The sequence below is a fragment of the Neopsephotus bourkii genome, unplaced genomic scaffold, assembly GCF_033783945.1.
Source record: "Neopsephotus bourkii isolate Nb327-2 ecotype Australia unplaced genomic scaffold, CSIRO-AGI_Nbou_v1 NB_1234, whole genome shotgun sequence".
NCBI classification, from domain to species: domain Eukaryota; kingdom Metazoa; phylum Chordata; class Aves; order Psittaciformes; family Psittacidae; genus Neopsephotus; species Neopsephotus bourkii.
In genome coordinates this window covers 3618196-3638354 of record NW_026901719.1, presented here as the reverse complement: position 1 = coordinate 3638354, position 20159 = coordinate 3618196, and the positions used below count along the sequence as shown (strand labels likewise).

General features: G+C 41.6%; 1 protein-coding gene across 10 annotated transcripts in view; it reads left to right on the top strand.

The window, feature by feature from the left end:
• Window positions 1–989: 989 nt before the first annotated feature.
• SCML2 (Scm polycomb group protein like 2) overlaps window positions 990–20159 on the top strand; it is a 73480-nt gene continuing 54310 nt past the window's right edge. For 3 of the 10 annotated variants that reach the window (XM_061364502.1, XM_061364506.1, XM_061364497.1), the window contains exons 1-3: window positions 990–1181; window positions 13978–14085; window positions 19327–19395. In XM_061364502.1, coding sequence (XP_061220486.1) covers window positions 14064–14085; window positions 19327–19395 — 91 coding nt within the window. In that variant the 5' untranslated portion in view covers window positions 990–1181; window positions 13978–14063. Of the gene's footprint in view, window positions 1182–1902; window positions 2024–10079; window positions 10540–10602; window positions 12426–13977; window positions 14086–19324; window positions 19396–20159 lie in introns of those variants that run through there. The other 7 variants (XM_061364508.1, XM_061364503.1, XM_061364498.1 and 4 more) reach the window with 6 other exon arrangements.

Genomic DNA, 20159 nt, shown 5'->3' with positions numbered 1-20159 from the left:
GCAATACATGCAGGATACAGAAGTTGGGTGTATTAATTTAACTTTCACATAGAAGAGTTTGAGGGGCTTTCAAGCATATATTTGGATTTCCTTTTTATTATTATTTTTCATTGAAAACCCTCCTAGAATCTCTCTCATGACCTTGGCAGATTTGAGCTTAAGATTTCACTTTCCAGTGATGTAAATAGCAAAGATGAAACTTGGGCATGGAATGCCTCGAACTTGATAGTATTTAAGAGGCTAATTCTCACCAGATATCCCTATGGATATCTCTGTGGATATATATGCCTCTTGGCACCCACTGCTTATAAAACAGTAACGTACCCTCCTAAAATGCCAAAGACGTACTTTTCAACAGTTACGCAGTTATTTATAAGCACGGATCTGAGTAAAATAACGGTGTATGAGGTTCTCAAGCAGACGTGCACAACTCTGTAATCCCCGTGCTTATCTAACACGGAGCCAGAGCATGCACCGCACGGGGGTGACCGCCGGCAGGCCAGGTGTGCCCGCAGCACAGCGGTGCGCTTCCCTCGAGTTTGTCTGCTGAAAGCCTTGCCTTTAGTTCCTCACATATTTTCCAGACGTTAACCGCTCACACGGAGGCCTCCGACAGAAACACCTGCTATAGTGTCACCTTCCCCCCTCTCACAAAGCGCTCCCTGCGACAGGAAGCGAAGGGGAGCGCGGCGCCTCCTGCCCCACCGCAAGATGGCTCCGGGGGAGCGAGGTGCCAGGCTCCCCCCAGCTCCACGAGGGTCCGGTATCGGCTCTGAACGCGGGAGGACTGCAGACGCGAACGACCGCTGAGCCGCCGGCAGCGCTGCGCTCGGGGCCGTCTCACGGCCCCCCGAACGGGGCGGCTCGGCTCGTACAGTGCCGGCTCAAGCAAGGACGCCTCCCGCAGGTATGGGCGAGACTGCAAGGATGCGGGCAACCCCGACCCCAGCGAAGCACGCTGCTCCCGGCGTGTGATGCACACCCCCAGCCACCCCCCCCTCGGCTGCCGCCTTCCCCCGCGGCGGGCGGAAGGTGGTCGGCAGGGGGGGAGGCCTGCGCCCCCGGTGCAGCTGCCGGGCATGCGCGGTACCCCCGGAACATGGCGGCGGCGTGAGGCGGGCGACGACAGGAGCGGCTTGACAGGCGCGCGAGCCTGCACGGACCCGCTTCCCGCCCGCTCGGTGAGTGGCGGCGGCCCTCCTGCAGTGGCGGGCGGTAAGAGGGAGGAAGGGAGGAAGGGAGGGAGGGAGGAAGGAGCGGGAGAGTAAAGGGAGTCGAGGCGGGGGTCGTGCTCCTTCCCTGGGCTTCTACCGTGACCTCCGCCCGCCGGAGCCGCGCCGGGCGCCGTGGGGAAAGGAAAGCAGCGGCCCAGTTCCCTCGTTCCTGTCCCCCGCATTCCTCTCCGTGATGCCTCCCCTTGCCACCCCTCGCCAGCCCCGCCTCGCTGAAGGCGGCAGCGGGTCAGGCTAGGGCTGCCCCATGCTTGGACACTGCGTCCCGGCCTCCCGGAGCTGCCCGCTCCCCTCCTGGGCGGGCTGAGCGCCCGGCGCGGCGGTGGAAAACCGCTGGTGGCTGGGTCAGGGGCGCAGCTGCAAGAGCGGGCAGCGGGATCCGCTCCCTGGGCGAGAGGAGCGGGGCGGCTCTGCTTCCCTGCACCAGCAGAGCTCCTTTCCGCGGGACTTCGTGTCTGTGTGTACGGGGTGGTCGCGGCTGCCAGGCAGCAGGAGCCCCGACGAGCGAGTGCGGCACGGAAGGTCCCGGGGAGCGCCAGTGCCTGCCGCCCGCCGGAGCAGCGGGGCCGGCGGCGTTTGACAGCAGCGCCGGGAGGACACGCCTCTCCTGGCCGAAGTGGCCCCGCTCCCAACTCCGCGGCGGCGGCTCCGCGTCCTCCTGGCCTGGGATGCTCCAGCCCCGCACCTCCACGGCCAGCGCCGAGGCTGGCGCGGTCCTGCGGAACGGTCGTTAACTCATAAAGTGGATGCGCTCTAGGACTTACGTGACTGGGAGCGAGCCCTTGTGTCGGGTAGGGGCCGGAGACTGCGCGGCCGAAGGGGGCCAGTCAGTAGCAGTGGGGAGAGGGGGGGCACCGGTTGGCTGACGGCGTGCGGCGGCACCGCTCCTGGTTCTTGTACAGTTGAACGGCGTGTGTGGCATGCGTTGATTGCTGAATTAAAGGGGGTGTCTTGCGTGGGGGATCGTATTTTCCATTAATGTGGGATAGCCCAGAGAAAGTTGTTACAGTACGAAAAGTTCTGTTCTGACTGTGTTGTGCATCAGCGTTGTCTGTAGCGGCTGGGACAAGCTGTGAAGGAGATTGCAGTGCTTTAGTAGTTAAATTAATATTTAATATTAATAATATTCAAGTTAAATTTTGTGCTCAGTTATTCCTTAGGAGAGATGCTTTAAGCGTTTTTAAAGATCTTTAACTAGCTGCTTACTGCAGTTTAAAGCTGAAGCCTTTAACCGAGACAGTTACTTTTGGTTTTCACCTGATTAATTAGGCTGTAGGAGATAGCTAGAAATAATTTTAAAGCCTTAAAAATTTAACGAAGAGGTAAAACACTGTTGTCTTAGTGAGTTCTAATAGCATAAATCTTACATGTGACTCATGTGTATTCTAACTAATGTAGCCTGGCTTAGAGAGTAGAACGAAAAGCATAGACTCTGTAGATACAGTAGCTTTTCAGAGCATCCTGTGTCTGACTTGTAAACAGCTCTTCAAGCTTGACTGGTGGTGAATTTTTTATTATTCAAAGTAGCAGTCTTAAACCTTTAGATTTTTAAAGCTTCTTTAAAGTTTTTTTTAAACCTTACTCTTTGGAAGCCGCAGAGCAAAGCAGTCGTCGAGGCAGTTGCTCAGGCTCAGTAACCACTGCAGCACTTATGCAGGTGGGAAGAGTAACGGCAGGAAGGCATTCGCTGCATTACAGGCATGTTTTAAGCTGTCATGTTAACATCAGGTAATAAATAGGGGAGTGAACGAGTTGCAGTGTACCAGTTCCCCACAGGCCACCATGAGGTGCTGCTCACTGGTAGTGTGTCCAGGGAGCAAACCTGTGCAGCCAGCCTGCGTGCTTGGAGCTGGGGGAGCTGGTCTTCTCCCTTAGGGTGTCATAAAATGTAAGTACTATTTAAGGATGATATTACTTGAATTGGTGTAAAAAAAAAAAAAAAGCTCTTCTGATGGTACTTAAAGGGAAGTTCTGCAAGTGGGAGGCAGTGGAAAGGTGTATGTGGTAAAAGTGGAGACCTGGAAGTACTTGTATGGCTTTTAATTTTAACAAGGTCTGGTCTAAAATATCAAAACTAATGTTTACTGATTTTGAGACTCAGCTGATGAAGTTTATGCTCTAGTTTTCTGTTTGGTGTACATTGGTGGTAATATTTGTGTAATAAGGCAGTAATGTTTGTGTGGTATCTTGTATCCAGTAGGTTGTTTGGTCTTGTATATTTTTACAGTAATATTCACATGTAGCAAAATCAAATACTGGCTTTGATTGTGTGTTACAGCAGCAAGTATAAACTACTTTCACACCGATTAGAAGCTGTATAGATATGCAAACTTGACTGTCTCTAGATTGTTCTTAAAATTTTGTTATATGTTAAGTGCTGATCTTGATGGAGGGAGGTTAGGGAAGAAGGAATGACAGTCCTCTCAAATACATTTCCTCAGCCTTTGAGTGTGCTGATGCCTTTTTTCCTTTGCTGTGCTGTCCTTGCTGTATCCATGCTCTCCTAAGGCGAAGGCATTGTTTTCTGGAGTTTCATGAGTACGAAAAGAGGCACTGGGAGAGTGTTTCCTTTACAAAACCAAGTGTAAATTTGTTTTCACTCGTGTGAAATTTGCAGTGCTGAGAAAGTATTCCAATGTCTGTCTAAAAGTTGTGCATATGAAAGAACAATGCAGCTGTACTTGAGAGACTGTGAAAAAGCCTGAAGTAAACATTGCACACGGGTGCCTTTCTCATGATTTTGCTTCATTGTTGTCTTACTATTCCAATGGGAATGTGAGCTGTGAGTGAGCCCTGTTTACTCCCATTACTGTTGCAGTCAATCCATACTGGAGTAGATGTATGGGGAGAAATCAAGTCCTCAGTAACTATCCCTTGGTACTAAATAGCATCACTAACAGGCAATAACATTTGTCATTGACAATCTACTGTATTTTCTAAATATAGAACGAGTTACAGGTAGAGACCAGGACACTGCTTCCAGCAGCCTACACAAGGGAGGTTGTTAACCAACTTCTTGACCTCTGCATCTGCAGGGCATTTAGAGTTCTCTTCATTCCCATTTGAAAGAAATAGCCTTAGGCACCCAGCCTCAGTGCTGATTGCTTCTTCCAGAGATTAAAATCTTAATGTAAAGGACAATAACCTTTGTGTTCTCCAAAGTGTAAGACATGAAACATAAATTGCCCAGAAGTCCGAGAGTTTTCTATTGTGTGGAAAGACCTAGAAAATCTGGTATAAAGTTATTGTGGCTTAATAGAGTGATTTGAAAATATAAAACAATGGAAATGTTAAATAGAAAATTATTTGTACTTGAATGTTACAGGTGTTTTCATTACATGTGGTAGCCCTGGTATTTTTGCAAATACTTCTGATTTGCAGTTTGGCTCAATGTAACTTGAAGTTAATAATCTGTTAATATTCTGATATGATTTGCTATATGATTTTATTTTTTTAATTTTTTTTTTCACTGTGATTTGTGTTTTGGCATATTGGAGTGTTTTTTTCCAGTAGAATTTGTGCAGCTTCTGTGGAGACTCCTTTTAAGGTCAAAGTGTCCTATAATTTGGTGATAACATGATGTAGTTGTAGGAAGCTTTAATATTAGTTATATGCGGTTAAGATTATTATCGCATTGTAGGAAAGACTGATAATGGTGAGGTACATGCAATGTGTGTGAACAGTTTTACTTACCATCTCTAAGTGGAGAGATGATTCATTTGCTTGAGGTAAAGCCTATAAGAAGTGAAACAGTGAAGTCCTCAAGGGAGTTGTTTATTTTAAGAGTATATTTCTGTGTGAATACCATTTTTGTACCTTCTTGCACTTGCTAGCTGACTTGACCTGCACAGGCAATGAGGCCAGCTCCTACGGCTTCTCACCCCTGCAGCAGTGCTGGAGGTGGAGCAGCAATGCTGCCCATTGCTCCTGGAAGCAGTGAGAGAGGATTTGGTGAGTGGTCAGCTCAGTCCACATGTGGTTGTGTGCGTAAACTCTGCACATTGCCCAAAATTTATATCGTGTGTCTGATCTCTTAGAGCATATCTACCTATTGTCTTTTGGGATGGGCAGGGGGAGCTTGCAGGAGTGGATGACTGGCTTAAAGTAGCTGATCCAATACTGAGCAGACTCCCCTTTTATCTGCAGCAGGTATATAGACAGTAACTGATGCATAAATGGTGGTGATGACCCTCAGAGGCACTCATGTCCCTTCCTTGTAGTATTTTTGCTTGGTCAGCAATGACATAGGAGAGTCAGGAGCTGCATGACAGCCTTTCAGAAGGTAGCAACTGTCTTTACAAGCTGCCTTATCTCTTTTATTCAGGCTTGCTCTGGTAATGTATCTTGTATGCAGTAGGCATTGGGCACAGGTATATATAACTGGACCATTTGTGCCAGAGGGGGTATACTGTTTCCTGCTCTTAGCAACTCTCCTCCCAAGATCCCTGTCACAAAAAGTAATGACTTAGTTTCTGTTCCCTTGGAATAGTACCAAACTTCCAGTGTTTCCTTATATTAGACCTATTGAAATTGAAGAAGTGTATACTTCTTTGTGGTGGCAAGTTACATGTCTCTTTTAGCAGTGTAGATTCAAGACTCATTTGTAGTTCTGGACTTCAACAAAGGTGCATGCTTTTGAGTAGTGATTGATCATGTTGCCTCAAATTGGTCCAATACTGAGTGTGTGCTTATTGTGGGTTTTCTGTGTGTTTTCTTCCTGCCTTTCTGAATTACTTAGTCTAATATCAAAGCCTTTCTGAAATACTGAAACCTTTAACAGAATGTTAATGCTCTTCCATTTGTTTCAGCAGGAGGGTAACCTTTCTGCTCCCCAGGGAAGCTGCTGTCTAGATAGCTTATGTCCAAAATAATCCTAAAGTACTTTTTCTTTTATTGATTTGTTAGAATAATGCTATATGCAGCTCAAGTATGAGCCGTGTTTTGGACTGGTATTTCTTTACCCTTAAATGGTATATTTTCTGCGCAGCTCCCCATTTGTATGTTGTCATCTAAAACTAAGCAAGACACTGCATTAAAGGTAGATGTCCTGCTTAAATAATTTGACTCTAGGCAGTCACAAATCAGGTCAAATTCTATGTAAGATATCAAGGGAATTCAGCCTTTCATGAAAGGGATGAACTTCTTTGATGGAAATCTGTTGTCTTCTCAAGGTAATATGATATCCCTTTTAGTGCAGGGCAAAGACCAGGTTGAGCCTTTCATCATCTCTAGCATACATTAGCTCAGAGAGCATCTGAAGTTTATAAAACTTACAAGAGGGTAGCACCATTTTAATGAGGTGCATACCTAAAATGAAGCATGAACCGTTATTTATGTACTGTATGGAATCCATCAGAGATTAACGCAGGAAGGTTCGGTGCAAGGAGTGCCATTCTTGGGGCACTTTAAAAAGCCCATTAAAAAGCAGAGTTTGTAAAAGTGAGTCTTATACATGGAGGAATGTGAAAGGGTATCAGAGCTGCTAAATTTGGTGGAACTCCTTATTGTCACTATCATCTGTCAGGGGCCAGAGATTAAAAGGGCTTCAGCATGTTTGATGGCACTTCTCATACCATATCTCTTGTATGTGTACCCTGCACTTGAGTGTTATAAAGAGGCAGATAGTGCTTTTCTGGAAAGTTCTGAAGACTTGTACTGGGTTTAATAGCAAAATAAAGTGTTATAATTAGTGGAAAAACTTCGTATATTGTGTGTAATTTCTTTTTCCAGATTGCTGTAGGAAGGACCTGCATAAGTCCTTGTCTGAATATTCTCCAGTGCCCAGTGGTGTGAGCGCTGAGTGATGGAGTGAGGGGAGATCTCCAGAAATCTGATCTTCAGAAGAAAGGGAGATGCTCTGCCTCTGTCCTGGGCTGGAGCTGCATGCAACCAGTGACAGATGTGCGGCCATGCTGAGGAAGAGGTGGAGGAGGTTGCCTTCTTATAGCTTGCTTCTTTTTTAATTAATAATGAGAAATGTTTTCCTGGTAAGTGGTGAAGAGAGAGATGGATTTACTGTGGATGTTACTGATGCTTTGGGTCTTTCATCTTCTTCCATTTTTGAAGATAGAAAATACTACAAATAAATACTACAGCCAAGTATTGGCAGTGGTCAAGTCCTTTGAGCACTTAGGAGTTGTCTTCTGACCTGTCAGCCCTTTGTTAGCTGCAGAAATGTTCAGCAGCCCTGAATGTTGCTTAGGAATGTTTGTCCAAACGGACAGATGTTTTTGGTGGCATCGGCATGCAGGATGAATTCCCTCCTTTGTGTGAGGGGATTAAAGAAGAATTTCCTTTTTTTAGTTTGAGAAATAAGAAGTTGGGGAAACAGCACAGCCATTGGTACCAGCAGCACAGGTGAGCCTAGGGTGGGACTGTGGGTCATCCTGGAGACTGCAAGCAGCTCTTTGGGGTTTTCCCTTTAGAAACAACCCTTGGAAAGGGGAGCTATTGGGAAATTGCTTCAGGGTTTATTTAGTTCTGGTTAGTTTGGTTTTGTGCCCTTAATAGACACCAGGATGTGGGACCAATGTAGCTGTCCCATTACATAAGCCAGGGTACACCACTGAGCATTGCAGCAGCAGATGTGGTGAGGAGAGTTCTGTCTTTGTTACTGCAGAGTGGCAGGAGTCCCAGCTAGCATTATGTTGTTTAGATTCTCAAGTGGGTAGAGAGAAACAGATACTTTAAGCACTGGAAGAGGGTGGTAGCAGAAGTATGTTGCTGCTGGCATTGAGAACAAGCAAAGGGCGGCAAGGATGTTGCTCTGAAACAAGCTCCACTGGGATGCTGGCAACAGACTGATCCTGTGCAGAAACGTCCCAAGGCTGTTCTCCATGCCTTCAGTGAAAAAAAAAAGAGAAGAAGAAATTGTGCATGGTATTTGATGTTCATAGATTTCTGCACCAAACTAAAGGTGTTTGTGTTTCTCTAGATATTTTGGATGAATAAGGAATCTGGACCACAGAGGTGGGTTTGCTGGCTACATTGTATGTGGGTAGAGATCTGCTAGGTAATATCTGAACAGAGCTTCCACAGCCCTTTTCAAGTTTGGAGGCAATGTAGAGGGGAGGAAGGCAGAATTGCCTAAGAGGTTGTAAAATCCCTTTTCCACCATCCCTCCTCTGCTTGTCTTGCTCCCCCTTGTCCACTTATGTACACAGACTTTCTCTGACTGCCGCTTTTAAAGCCAGTGCAATTGCTTGTTCTCCAAAGACAAGCGCAGAAAAGCTCTATAGGGATCTCTGGCATCTAGGAATCTCTTACTATGTTTGCAACAGCAATTTTTTTTTCTCCCTTACCTGCTGTATTTACACTGTACTAAAAGTATGCTTGGTGCCTCACAGAACAAATAATTTGAGAGCTCTCTTCTCTGTCAGGGGAGGCTGAGCTGAAGGCAGAGGATATGTTTTGGGGTGTAGAGAGAATTTCATGCAGGTATGTAGCTCTTAGCTAGTACTAATGATACAAAATTGTGTTTTTTTGTGCATAAATTAGTTTGCTTTATGAACAAAATTTGAGTTTTGCATTTGAACAAAGCTATGTTGAATAATGATGATGAATGTTTTCAGGAACTCCAGGCTTGAAGGGGGAAGTGGAAAACGGCACAGAGGTTTCAGTGAGCTCAGTTCACCAAAATGTTTAAACAATTTGTCAAACTCTTGTGCTACTGTAAATAAGTAATAGTAAACTACTTAAAATGGGAGGTTTAACTTAAAATAGAAATATAAGCTTTGTGAGCTGTATCTTTTATTTATTTGATTATAACATTAAAATACCCTTTCATGTTGGAAGACTGGCATTTTAAGAATATTTAAAGCTGTTAATGGCCATTCAGCCGCTTTGCTGAACTGCTGACTTCACACATACCATTTCCTTTTTCAGGTTTTTACAACCCTGCATCTTCTGACTTTTAAAGCAGGATGGGGAGAGAGGGAAAGAGAAAAGCTATTTTTATTTTCCACTGGTAGCCATAGAGCAGCTTTAAACTTTAATTTGTAAAATTACTGTGAAATCTGTAATTGTTGAATCTACATGACATAAATTGTTTCTGTTGTATGTTGATACAAGCTATGCTGTTTAGTTTGGAGGCTTTACTTTGCCTCTCATTTGTAAGTATTTCTTGTTTCAGGAATTTTTGGGATGCATCTTTGGTCTAAAACCTATTTGCGTTGCTTTTTAAAATACACTGCCTTGCTCTGTACTGAATAATACACTTAGTATGGTTTCAGAGTTTAGAGGGGCTTTTGTAGTCTTGAAATGTATGACTTACTGTAATTATAGTTGCTGGTATTCTAAAGATCATAAACTTACCTGGAGAGAGGGCCGAACAGTTACAGGTAGTATTTTACTGCTGACAGCTTAGAAGTTTGTTTATGCTAATCACTTTGTAAATAGTGAGCAGTACACTACTGATGACTTTCTGAGGAATTTTGCAAGTGTAGAAAGTCTCTTCTTGCTGCTAAAGCAAGTGACATTATAAAATGATACTTGTAAAGCACCAAGTACCCACTTTCTTCCTTTAACAGCTTAAGAAATACTTCAACTTAGTTGTTGTAATAATACATATAGCTAGCTAATAGTTACTCTTTTGAAAGCCTGTAAATTTGACAAAAGCCTGTCTCTCTTAGGTCTGTTCAGATACATCAGCTCATTACAAGGTCTGCTTTATGAAAACCTGGAAGTTTAATTTGCTTTCCTTGAAAGAACTATAAAGCTTGTGTTACATTTTATAAGCTTCTGATACATTTGTGTAAGTTTTCTTTTAGTCTTTGAGATCTTCCTTTTCTATGATGATGCCACAGTATGCTCTAAAAGGTGCAAATTATTTTTTAGTACAGAAATAAGGAAGTATATGCTGTTGTGTTTTGAAGTGTATTCAGTGAGTCTACACATTGGATAACTCGCTGGAAAGTAAATTTTCAAGTCCTGGAAGTTTGAAAGTATTGCCTGTTATAAAAATACTCCTTTTAAGTCTTACTCTCTTTATTTGCCTCTTTAAACCTCCTTAGGGAATTGTGAAAATAGTACGAAGTAGGGTTTTTATTCAAGAGATAACTGGTCAGTAGATGATTAGGTTTAAAAAAAGGTATTCCAGACTCATGAAGGATAACTTTCTAGGAGTGCAGTCAAGTCACATGTGTTTGAGAAGCAACTGGTGCCTGTTAGGTACATGTTACCCTTGTGTGGAAGCTGGGGAGGGAGCTGCAGCTGCTGGTCTGTGTGTTGGTCCATGGAGGAGGCTGTGCAGGTCCTTTTCTTCAGATAATACTCTGATGTATTGGCCATAACAAACATCAAGAATGAGGTGAGGAGCAGTAACAGCAATGGGAGCATGGTGATACTGGCCAGCGGTTGTAAATGATGCCTCTTGTGTTTCTAAAGCTGACAGCATTTGAATGCTGGAGATGAAAGCAAATGTAGTACTTGTACGTACAAAAGAGTTTGGGGGGGAATATTTTTTTTTTCTTATGTTGTGCCTATTCTCTGTCTCTCTGACTGGTTTTGCTGTTCAAACTATGTGTTTCCCCTTTCTCCTCCTTGTGTATGGAAATTTGATCTGGAAAGATTTGTAAAAGAAAAAAAATGACAGAAGAGAGGGGCAACTAAAACTTCTTGTTCAGACTGAGCCTGAAAAATGTCTGCCTATATTTCAAGCTAAGATTAAGAAGAACTTAATCTATGTTTCAGAGTGGATGTTTTGTTGAATTCCTCTTCTGTGCTGTGTATCTGTGTAAAAGAATAGCCTCAGTCCTTATCCAGTGGGGGCTGCGCATTGACAGCTGTCCCTTCATCCCCAGAGGATGGCAGTGATGAGGTCTGAGTTATTGCATTTATACCACTGGTAGAGTCAAAAAGCTAACTGTCTCTGAAATCAGTGTCTCTATCTTACCTACAAGAATGAGATACAGTCACTGGTGGAAAAACCTTTGATGTTTTTGATAGGGACTAAACCAACAATCTGCTGGTCGCTTAGGCTTTTTAAAAATGTTGTGTTTATCTCTGTAATTCTGTGCTGTGTATTTTTTATGAGCAGGCATGCTATCAAGGTAAACTGGGAAGTGCTAAATAGGTATGATTTTTTTTTTTTTAGGACATTCAGTTTACTTGAGTGCCTGTCTTACAGTGAGAAGGATAATGGAGAGATCTTGCAGGCAAAACAGAGAATGTTTTTGACATCTCTGGAACACTAGCTTCTCTGAAATGCAGCAATACATGTCCTTTGAGTAATTCTTTCAAAATCAGAAGAGCAAAGTTAGAGAGGAAAAATGTTTTCCATCCTGTTGTCTGACACCTGGCATTATGCAGTAGCAATGAGGAGAGGGTGAAAGCATCAGCTTGTCTACTAATATATGGCTTTCTGACAAAGGGCTTGCACAGTGGGAGGTGTCTAGTGGAAGTGATTTGGGGATTAACAATAAAAACTTCAGTGAGGGATTAAGGGCAGATGAATGCTTTCTATCTTGATTTTTTAAAATGTAGCTGATTTAGGGGATGCTAATCAGAGATAAAAAAACCACTGCAGTTTACAGGATGAATTGAGACGTAAATTGTGTAAATAATACACTTCATGAGTGTGAAGATCCTCCACTACTCTTTAAATTGGAGATGTTTTGATGATGAATACCGTGTTATCCTAGGTTCATGTATTTTGGTGTTTGACCATTTTCTGACAATCACTGTACTTAGCTTGATCCCTGTAACTTTGATTTTCATTCTGCTGCTTTGCACACCCTAATGCCATAATGCTTCAGCCTTGCCATTGCATTAATTTGCTGGTATATTCCTGACCTGGTTTTGTTGAGCTTTTCCCCTTTCATTTCTAGAAAGTTTCTACAAACTGATAGATTTATTTCTTAACCCCAGCTTTCTGTATCACTCAGCTTGCTTGCTGAGGTGCACATACAAGAGTGCCACAAGCTCTGCCCTTGCTACGTAATTTTGCCCAAACTCTCTGGAAGTTTCTCTCTTGTATTTGCTGGCAGTTCTCTTCTGTGGTGGGTGTACTGTGGGTTGAGCGAGGCTGGTGATGGTGAGTGCAGCGTAAGAGATCTCTGTCTTGGTTAGCAAAGGACGTAACTGCCTTCCTTATGGTTTGCTGCTTAATTATGTGAGGCGATGGAAAGCTGTTCCTAGGTCTGCCCCTGCAAAAAGTTATGTTTTGTTTCAGACTGACCCTGCTCTGTGTTGGAGGTAACTGGTTTTCATTTTGCTCTAATTCAGCAGCATGAGCAGTTGTTAAACAGAGGCTCAGAAATACTGTTCTTGAATGTATTCTGTGACAAGCAGTGCTATCTACAAGCTAATTTAATAGCGGCTTTAAATTGAATACTTAGGTGTAACTGGGTTTTAAGTAGCACCTCTCTGAAACAGCGGTGTAGTTTATTTCTGCAGTTGAATTTGCCGCATTTCAGGCAGCACTTTCAGAACTTTCAGTTGTCTTATTTTTAACAGGCTGGTGAGCATGCTGTAAAACAGCCTATCTGGTACAACACAAGCTAATGAAAAGCTGGAATCCTTTTTATGTTCTGACAGACGCTCCGGTTGTGCTAAACTTGATGACTATCACTGCGGGGCTGGAATCTTTATTACTGCACCAAGTGCAATCTGGTACTTGGAACAAAAAGATAAAAACCATGCACTCTTTTAAAGTAATCTGTAAAAACAGTTACTTTGACTCTGCATCACCTTTCACGATTTATTACTTGCAGTGGAAAAGCTTTGAATTTTTGGGGGGAGTCTATGAAAGTATCAAGTATTTCAAATCTATCTTGTGGCTTAAAAGGATTTCTGGTCTTAATCCTGGTGATCACTTATGCTATGAATGCTATTGTGTAGCAAAACCTGCTTGTTTTATGGTAGGATTCAGTTTTATTTATAACTGCTTTCAAGTCTCAATCTTGAGAGTTTTTCTAATAATGGTCTACCATGTTCATACACACACAAAATGAATTCTTCAGTCAATGGCATTTTTAAAGCCATATTTAACTAGCTTTAGCCATGGGACTTGAACACAGAGTTCAAAAAACTAAGTGCTGGAGTTTGTAATGTAATGTACATTACAGACTAATCACAATAATGTACGCACACACACACAAAATTAAAGGTTGGTTTTGCTGTTTTGCAATAGTTTAACTAATCTGGCCCTTCTAGTTTCTAAACATTACAATGATGTGGCTTACCACTTTCATCTGCAGTTACCGTTTCCCTACCAGGTTCTTTCTGCTCTATTACAAGTCATAGTGGGCAGGGGTATCAGTGAGCACTTGGGCTTCTAGATCTCTTACATCAGTGTTTTGTTCCCACTTTTACCATAGTTGTGTGAGACTGTGTGTTTTACCTAAAGGTGTTTAGGTTGATAATTGTTTAACAAGTGAGGCAGGATGAGTGGGTTGTGTATAGAAGTCTTTCACTCATTTTTCAAGTAATGTTTCTTGGTGAAAAAAAGGATAAAGCATGTTTTATATCTTTGTATTAGAAATCCACAGGAAATGCAAATCATTATACAATGAATGGTTTAAAACAATGAAGTAAAAGTTTGGGTTCTGTACACTTGCTAGTTTGCTACGTCCATTGTTTACACACTGTTCTACACATATTTTGTTAAACATTTGCAACTTAGTACCAGCAAGATAATTATACACCGACACAAAAAAAAATAAAAATCCTCCTTTCCAAAAAAAAAAACACAACCCAAGCCCCAACAACAACCTCCCCCCTAACTTGTTGTATTACTACTCCACAGGAAACTGTTGTGCTGAAAGGAAGAATTAACTGGTCTTTCAACTTCAGCCTTTTTATTGTGAGAGGGGAGATCACAGAAGTGTTACCATGGGGAGAACAGCAGCTAAAGGTAAGGCCTGGTAGCTTTTTTCCAAGAGGAAGGAAAATAAGGAACCTGCTGAATTTTCATTTTGAAGGTGGGTGGGATATTACTTGACAATTGCTATATTCTTAGAATAAAGAAAACAGTTTATGATATGTACTGAATACAGGTAAGTTCAAACTTCATATTGTTTTAGAGTAAATATGCTAAATTTGGCTTATCCTGGAGTTCTACAAGTCTAACCAAAGCATTTTTTTCCTGTGACATCTTTGAAGCCATTATACTACTCTAAAATTGAAGAATCTGTCTGTGATATTAAATAAAATATAGTGTTTCATTCGGTAACCGCATATAATTCAGTAGGACAATAACTTAGTAGTAAAAGGAATAACATATTACCACCATGAATGGCATTAGCAGCTGTCTCTTGAAGACAAAATGTGCATTTTTTAAAGAAATTCATCCGTGAATGCACAGGGTATTATGAAAGTGTGATTTCTGCAGTGTCAGGCCTGCCAAAGTTAATCATGAAATAACTGCTAAAATAAAGAGTGAAGCTTTAGAAGAAACAAGGGTGTTTTGATTAGTGAAACAAAGAGAATTTGAAAAAAGACCCACTGTCTGAAACCAGGTTGCTGCTGCTTTTCAAAGCTTTCAGATGGGTAGTCCTCCCCCATAAAAGGCTGCTAACACTTGTATTTTTCTTGAGCTTTCCATCTTCAGCCCAAGCTGCTTTATGTGCTTGTGTGCTCCCTTGGTAAATAATTGCTTTTGTTGTAATAGATTTTTTGTAATGGCAGGAGTCATCTGTTTAATTGTTGCACCAAGAGTTTATGGAGGAAGTCTGTGTCCCCTTCTCCTGTAGGTTTTCTGTGTGGCTGTTGTCTAAATACACTAAAAGAGACACTCTGGTCCGAGCAGATAAGATAAGAATCCCACTAGGGAAGCACAAAAACAAGGAAAAGGAGACATTTCATATTAACTCGGTCTATGTATCTTCAACTGTGTGCACTGAGGCTTAACAAAGGGTAGATTTAGCTCACAACCCTGGGTGGTAGGGAGTGAAGAAGGCCTCCTCCTGAGCAGTCGTAAGTCTTAGTAAATTTCATCTGATGGTGGGTAACTGTGTGGCATGGAAAGAGCAAATGTCTCAGTCACCCCAAAGCATCCTTCAGGAGGAGACGAGGGGTTTCTTTGATAAAAGTGGTCTCCTGCCATGCTTTGAACATCCATCAGAGTTGAAGATTTTAAGGTGGCTATGAAATAGCTGCGGAAATCTCAAAAGCATGACAGTGAACTGCTTTTTGCCCACGTTCGACGGCAAGCAAATAGCAAGTCTTAGAAGATAACACATATATGCTTCTTCATGTAGTACACCATCCTCTGGTAAAAACTAATTCTGTCAGAATATGTCATCTTGCTTGTTGAAAGGTTAATTCTTCTCAGAAAGAAGTGTTGTGGATTTTTAAAGCATCTCAGATGAGAAGCTGGAGTTCAACATGGGAGTTTATAAGAGGAACTATACACTGGTCACCAGGATTATCTTTACCAGACCTTATATACTAAAAGAGCATTTTTTTTTTTGCATTCAAACTCAGTTGAGATAGGTTTTTTTTTTTTTTTCCCTCCTTGTCTCTCAATTTCTTGTATGATAGATGTGGTTCTGCCTGTCTTCTGCTAAGTAATCTTATCAGCAGAATTCTGTGGTTACAGATAGGGTGGGAGTAATGTAAACACATGAAGTTTTGAATTGGGAAGCAGAAAACACTGTTTTAAATGATCTCACACTATGTTTTGTATCTACAGCTTTAGTTTATGAAGTGCACCACAGAAAAACAGGTAGTTGGTGAACTATAGAGCATGCTACTTTTGTCATTTTAGTATATGCTGTATTCTAATATCACTACCTTTAGGTGTGTTAGAATATAATCTTTCATGGGGTTTTGAAAATAAGTATTTAGCCTGTATTAGTATTATAGGCTAAATGTATATATATTTACATAGGGAATATAAAAATTCTGCATACTTATATGTATACCTTTTTTTTTAACTTTCTTTGAAAATGGGATACTATTCTTTCATCTGAGCCGAGTAGCATGTGATGAAGTCCACAGCAGCAATATTTCATTTTTGTTCCTGCTTTGACAAAATGGTCTAACACATATACTGTGTTTTACATTGGAAACTAGATTGAAACTTGTCTCTTTGAAAAGAAACTTTATGAATAGAGGAAAATATATAATGACCTTTTTTAATGTCACCATGAGCTTCAAGACTCTAGAACTAATGTTTGTTCTGTCTCCAGTGTATGAATAAAGTGCCTATCTTCAACTCCTTTTCAGGTTTCACCGTGGCTAGGTGAAGGAGATGAAAATACCCTTTGTACCTGCAGATGCATTTCCCTCTTTCATAACCTAATTTTTGAATTTTGACCTCAGAGATGACCAAGCTGAGGGTCATATGCTGAGGGAGTCATCTTCCTCAGCCCAGTGATTTGATATAATAGTCTTCCAAGTCTTAGCTTTGTTTTCAGTGATCTTTTTGATCTTAGTTTTATTCAGACTTACTTTTGGATGATTCTGCATGTGCTGGGTGAGTTTTACCTTGGTGTTTTATAATGTAAATTTCTGATTTCTGGCCATCAAAAATAAGTGGTATTAATGATGCTTTGGGTTTATTATGAATGAAGATACCTCCACCTCAAATGAAACAGATGTTTAAAGCGCTAATGAGGAATCCATTTCTTCTCATTACTTAATGTCATTACCTCTTCTTATTCTTGTAGTTTTATAATGGCTGATGATAAGAAAATGTGTTGCCAAGTGTTCCATTTCAGCATTTGTATTAGCTGTGATATTTGTGAGGTAGGCACTAAACCTAACTGGCAAATGAAATAAATAATTTGGGTGGTGGCTGTCAGTGAGAACTCATCTGGTGTCCAGACTGTGGTTTTTCATTCCTTCACCTGTTCTTGATGTCTCTCATCATGAAAGGCTGTCATGTTGTTTGAAATCTGGCACTGTTGGGTCGATACTCTTTCATGACTCTATCCTTTCAAGCTTTGGGTGTTCACAGGAAGCAGTTATTAATTCTTTTCTTCAGTAAGTCTCTTATGTGGGACTCTGTTGGATTTCCTTTTTGGAAATAAGCAAATTGGAAATTATCCATTCTGTAAGCTGTCAGTCTGATGTCTGCGATAGTCTTATGATAGTTTTGGGGGAAAACCTGACTAATTCAGCTTGTAGAACATGGCAAAAGGCTCTGCTGGTAGAGACTGCCACCACCAGTAGAAAACTAGCTGGATTCAGTTCATCCTGAAGAGGCTGGAAGAAATGTATTTTGGTCTGTAGAAGGGAGGAGGTGGATCACAAAATTATTAGGGTTGGAAGGGAATGTTAGCCTTGTGTCTAGTCATTGTTTCTGAACTATCTGTAATGCTAGCCCCATTCTTCCAGAAGAAAGAATGTGTAAGTCAAGAAAGAAAACTAAGTCAAGGAGTAAATGTAGCATTTTCTTTCCTTTTCAAAAGACCTGTGGCAATCCCAGTATCTGCTTTAGGAGAAACAGGTTATAGTTTTGCAACAGCAGGTATGTAGCTGTAGATATATTTTCTAGGACTGTGGAGAGTGGGATATTCTTGGGAGATGTCTTGGCCCTCAGTCCACTAATAGGTTTTAATGGCCCTGACTCGCCTCACTTGGGGCCTCTCCTCATCCTGCCCAGGGCCCCATGTCAGCCTGTGTCTCCAGCTCCCCACAGCCTTTCACTGCCAGGCTGTGGGCCCATGTCCCATTCCATCCTTGGCCTGTCCCCAGGGAGGGTGCCCAGTGCTGGGGCTGCCCCCAGTGCTTCCCAGTAGCTGTTTCCCAGGGCAAGGGGTGGCCCTGGCTGGTGTGGCTCTGCCTGGCTGCCCCTGAGGGGTCCCTGCCAGTACTGTGCACTGGACAAAGGAGCACCACATCGTGCCCAGCACAGAGCCAAGTGGATGGCTTATCCCCGCCTCACTGACCGATGAGGGAGGATTTGGGGATTGATGACTGAAGATTGTTGTGATTCAGCTCTTGCTGTATATGGCAATTCCTCAACAAATAATGAAAGATTTGTGACAGAAATTCTGAACATAATTTCTTCCTTTTCAGTAGTCCTTGTATCAAGAAGAGCCTTACAGAAAACACAGAAGAGAAACACTATTAGGGCTTAATATTTGCTGCAGAACAACCTGGATCTTATGTGTTTCTGGTCACCAAATGCTACTTATTCTAGGTTAGGAGTGGTTTTATTTCATGTACCAGTCAACAGTGAAAGACGTAAGTGTGAGTGAATACAAGAATTGCTACCAGCAGAATCTCAAGTGAGTCATCTCTTCATCTGTTAGTTTGGGCTAACTAGGATGGCCCAAGGTGTGAGCTAAGGCATGGGCTTTCCCAGACGAGTGGCCCCATTCCTAGTGCTGAGGTGTTTACAAACCAAGCGAGTTATTCTTCTACACAGAGCTTGATAAACTTCTTAGATCTGAAAATGTACTTGCACTTTGGTTGCCAACTCAGTGTCGTGTTTGAATTGTGCTTGAGTCTATTAAGTGTCCAAAGCAAGTCATCAAACCAGTATTTTAAAGACTGAAAGGAATGAGTGGAGCTGCCTCAGTCTTCTCCTTTGTACCTTCCCAGGCCCCTGGGTCTCTCATACGTACTTAAATCCCCCAAAATGAAATATTGCAGACTCCTTTCTGTATGTGTCAGAGACGAGTGATAGAGAAGGTAGATTCTTATGAATGATTTATTTTTTTTTTAATAACTGATGTGTTCACTGAGATAACTGCTTGCATGTGAGTATTCAAGAATTTAAATATAGAATGGAATCTTTAACTTGGAAATATGCTTTTAGGGTGAGTTTGTTTTTTCTTGGTTTTCAGTTCATGGTGGTCTAGGTAAGATTTAAAAAGATAACCAGTGACTCTGAGGATCTCAAATTGTGTGTAGCTTGAGTAAAGCTGTTAAAAAAATAGGATAAGGTTGCTCTTTGTGAGGCTAACACTACATTTTCTGCAACTAGGTTTATTCTGATAATGTAATATAAAGTAGTCATAAATAGTAGTGCAGTGATTAAATTTATAGTACAAATACCTTTTTAATTATGCACTGAAATGAGTAAAGGAAATCGATATTTGGAACAAGATATTCTGCATTGTTTAAAAACATTCTGTGTTATGCTGGACGTCGGTATGATGTGAATATTGCATTTATTATGTAATGGAATCTTGTCTTTTAGATTCAAAGAATATTAAAAAAGAGAAAGATGGAAAGAATCAGCAGGCAAACAACCCGTCTTTAAAAAGTGGTAGGTATTGCAGCTGTCAGGCTATTAGTTGAAGTACTGTAAAAGGAAAAATGTATATTTGGATTGTACTATATTCTGAGGCTTTTTTTAAAATCACTTTAGCTATTACTGGTGGGTAGTTAAAAAACATACCATTGCTTATGTCTAATTCTGTTATAAAAGTATGTTTTGGTGCCGAAAATTATGTTTGAAACTGCTTGACTTGAGCCTAATAGTTTTACTAGCCAAGACAAAGTACTCTTTGTGTATATAATCAAAGATATTGTGTAAACGATAATTTTTGTAGATGATTACTGATATTTTTTCTTCTCATCATGTATTTCGCAGTTTCATGACTTTTCTGCTGCAGTTATTTTCTCTTTCCTTAATGTGTTTGCTCATGCCAAAGAAAGGATTTTCAGTTTAATACTCTTGAGTTTTTAGGATTGCTAACTGGATGAAATTGCCTGAGATTCTAATTTTACTTAAAGCAAATTCTGTTTTCAAATAAATTGTGTTTTTATAATAAACTGAGAAAGCTACACACTTGCCAGAAATGATCCAGCTTCTTATCAAACTAAGACGGCCTCTACCGTCCTCCACAGGTGCCATGGAGCAGCATATACACGGGATTGCTGGCAGTTTGTCTTTTGTGGCTGCATTGAGAGGGCAGCAGCATCCTTATATACCTTTCATATTTTCATGTACATTGCTTGAATATGTGGCAGTAAGAAACAATACCTTATTACCACCAGCCATAGTACAGCTTCCTGCTGTTATATTTG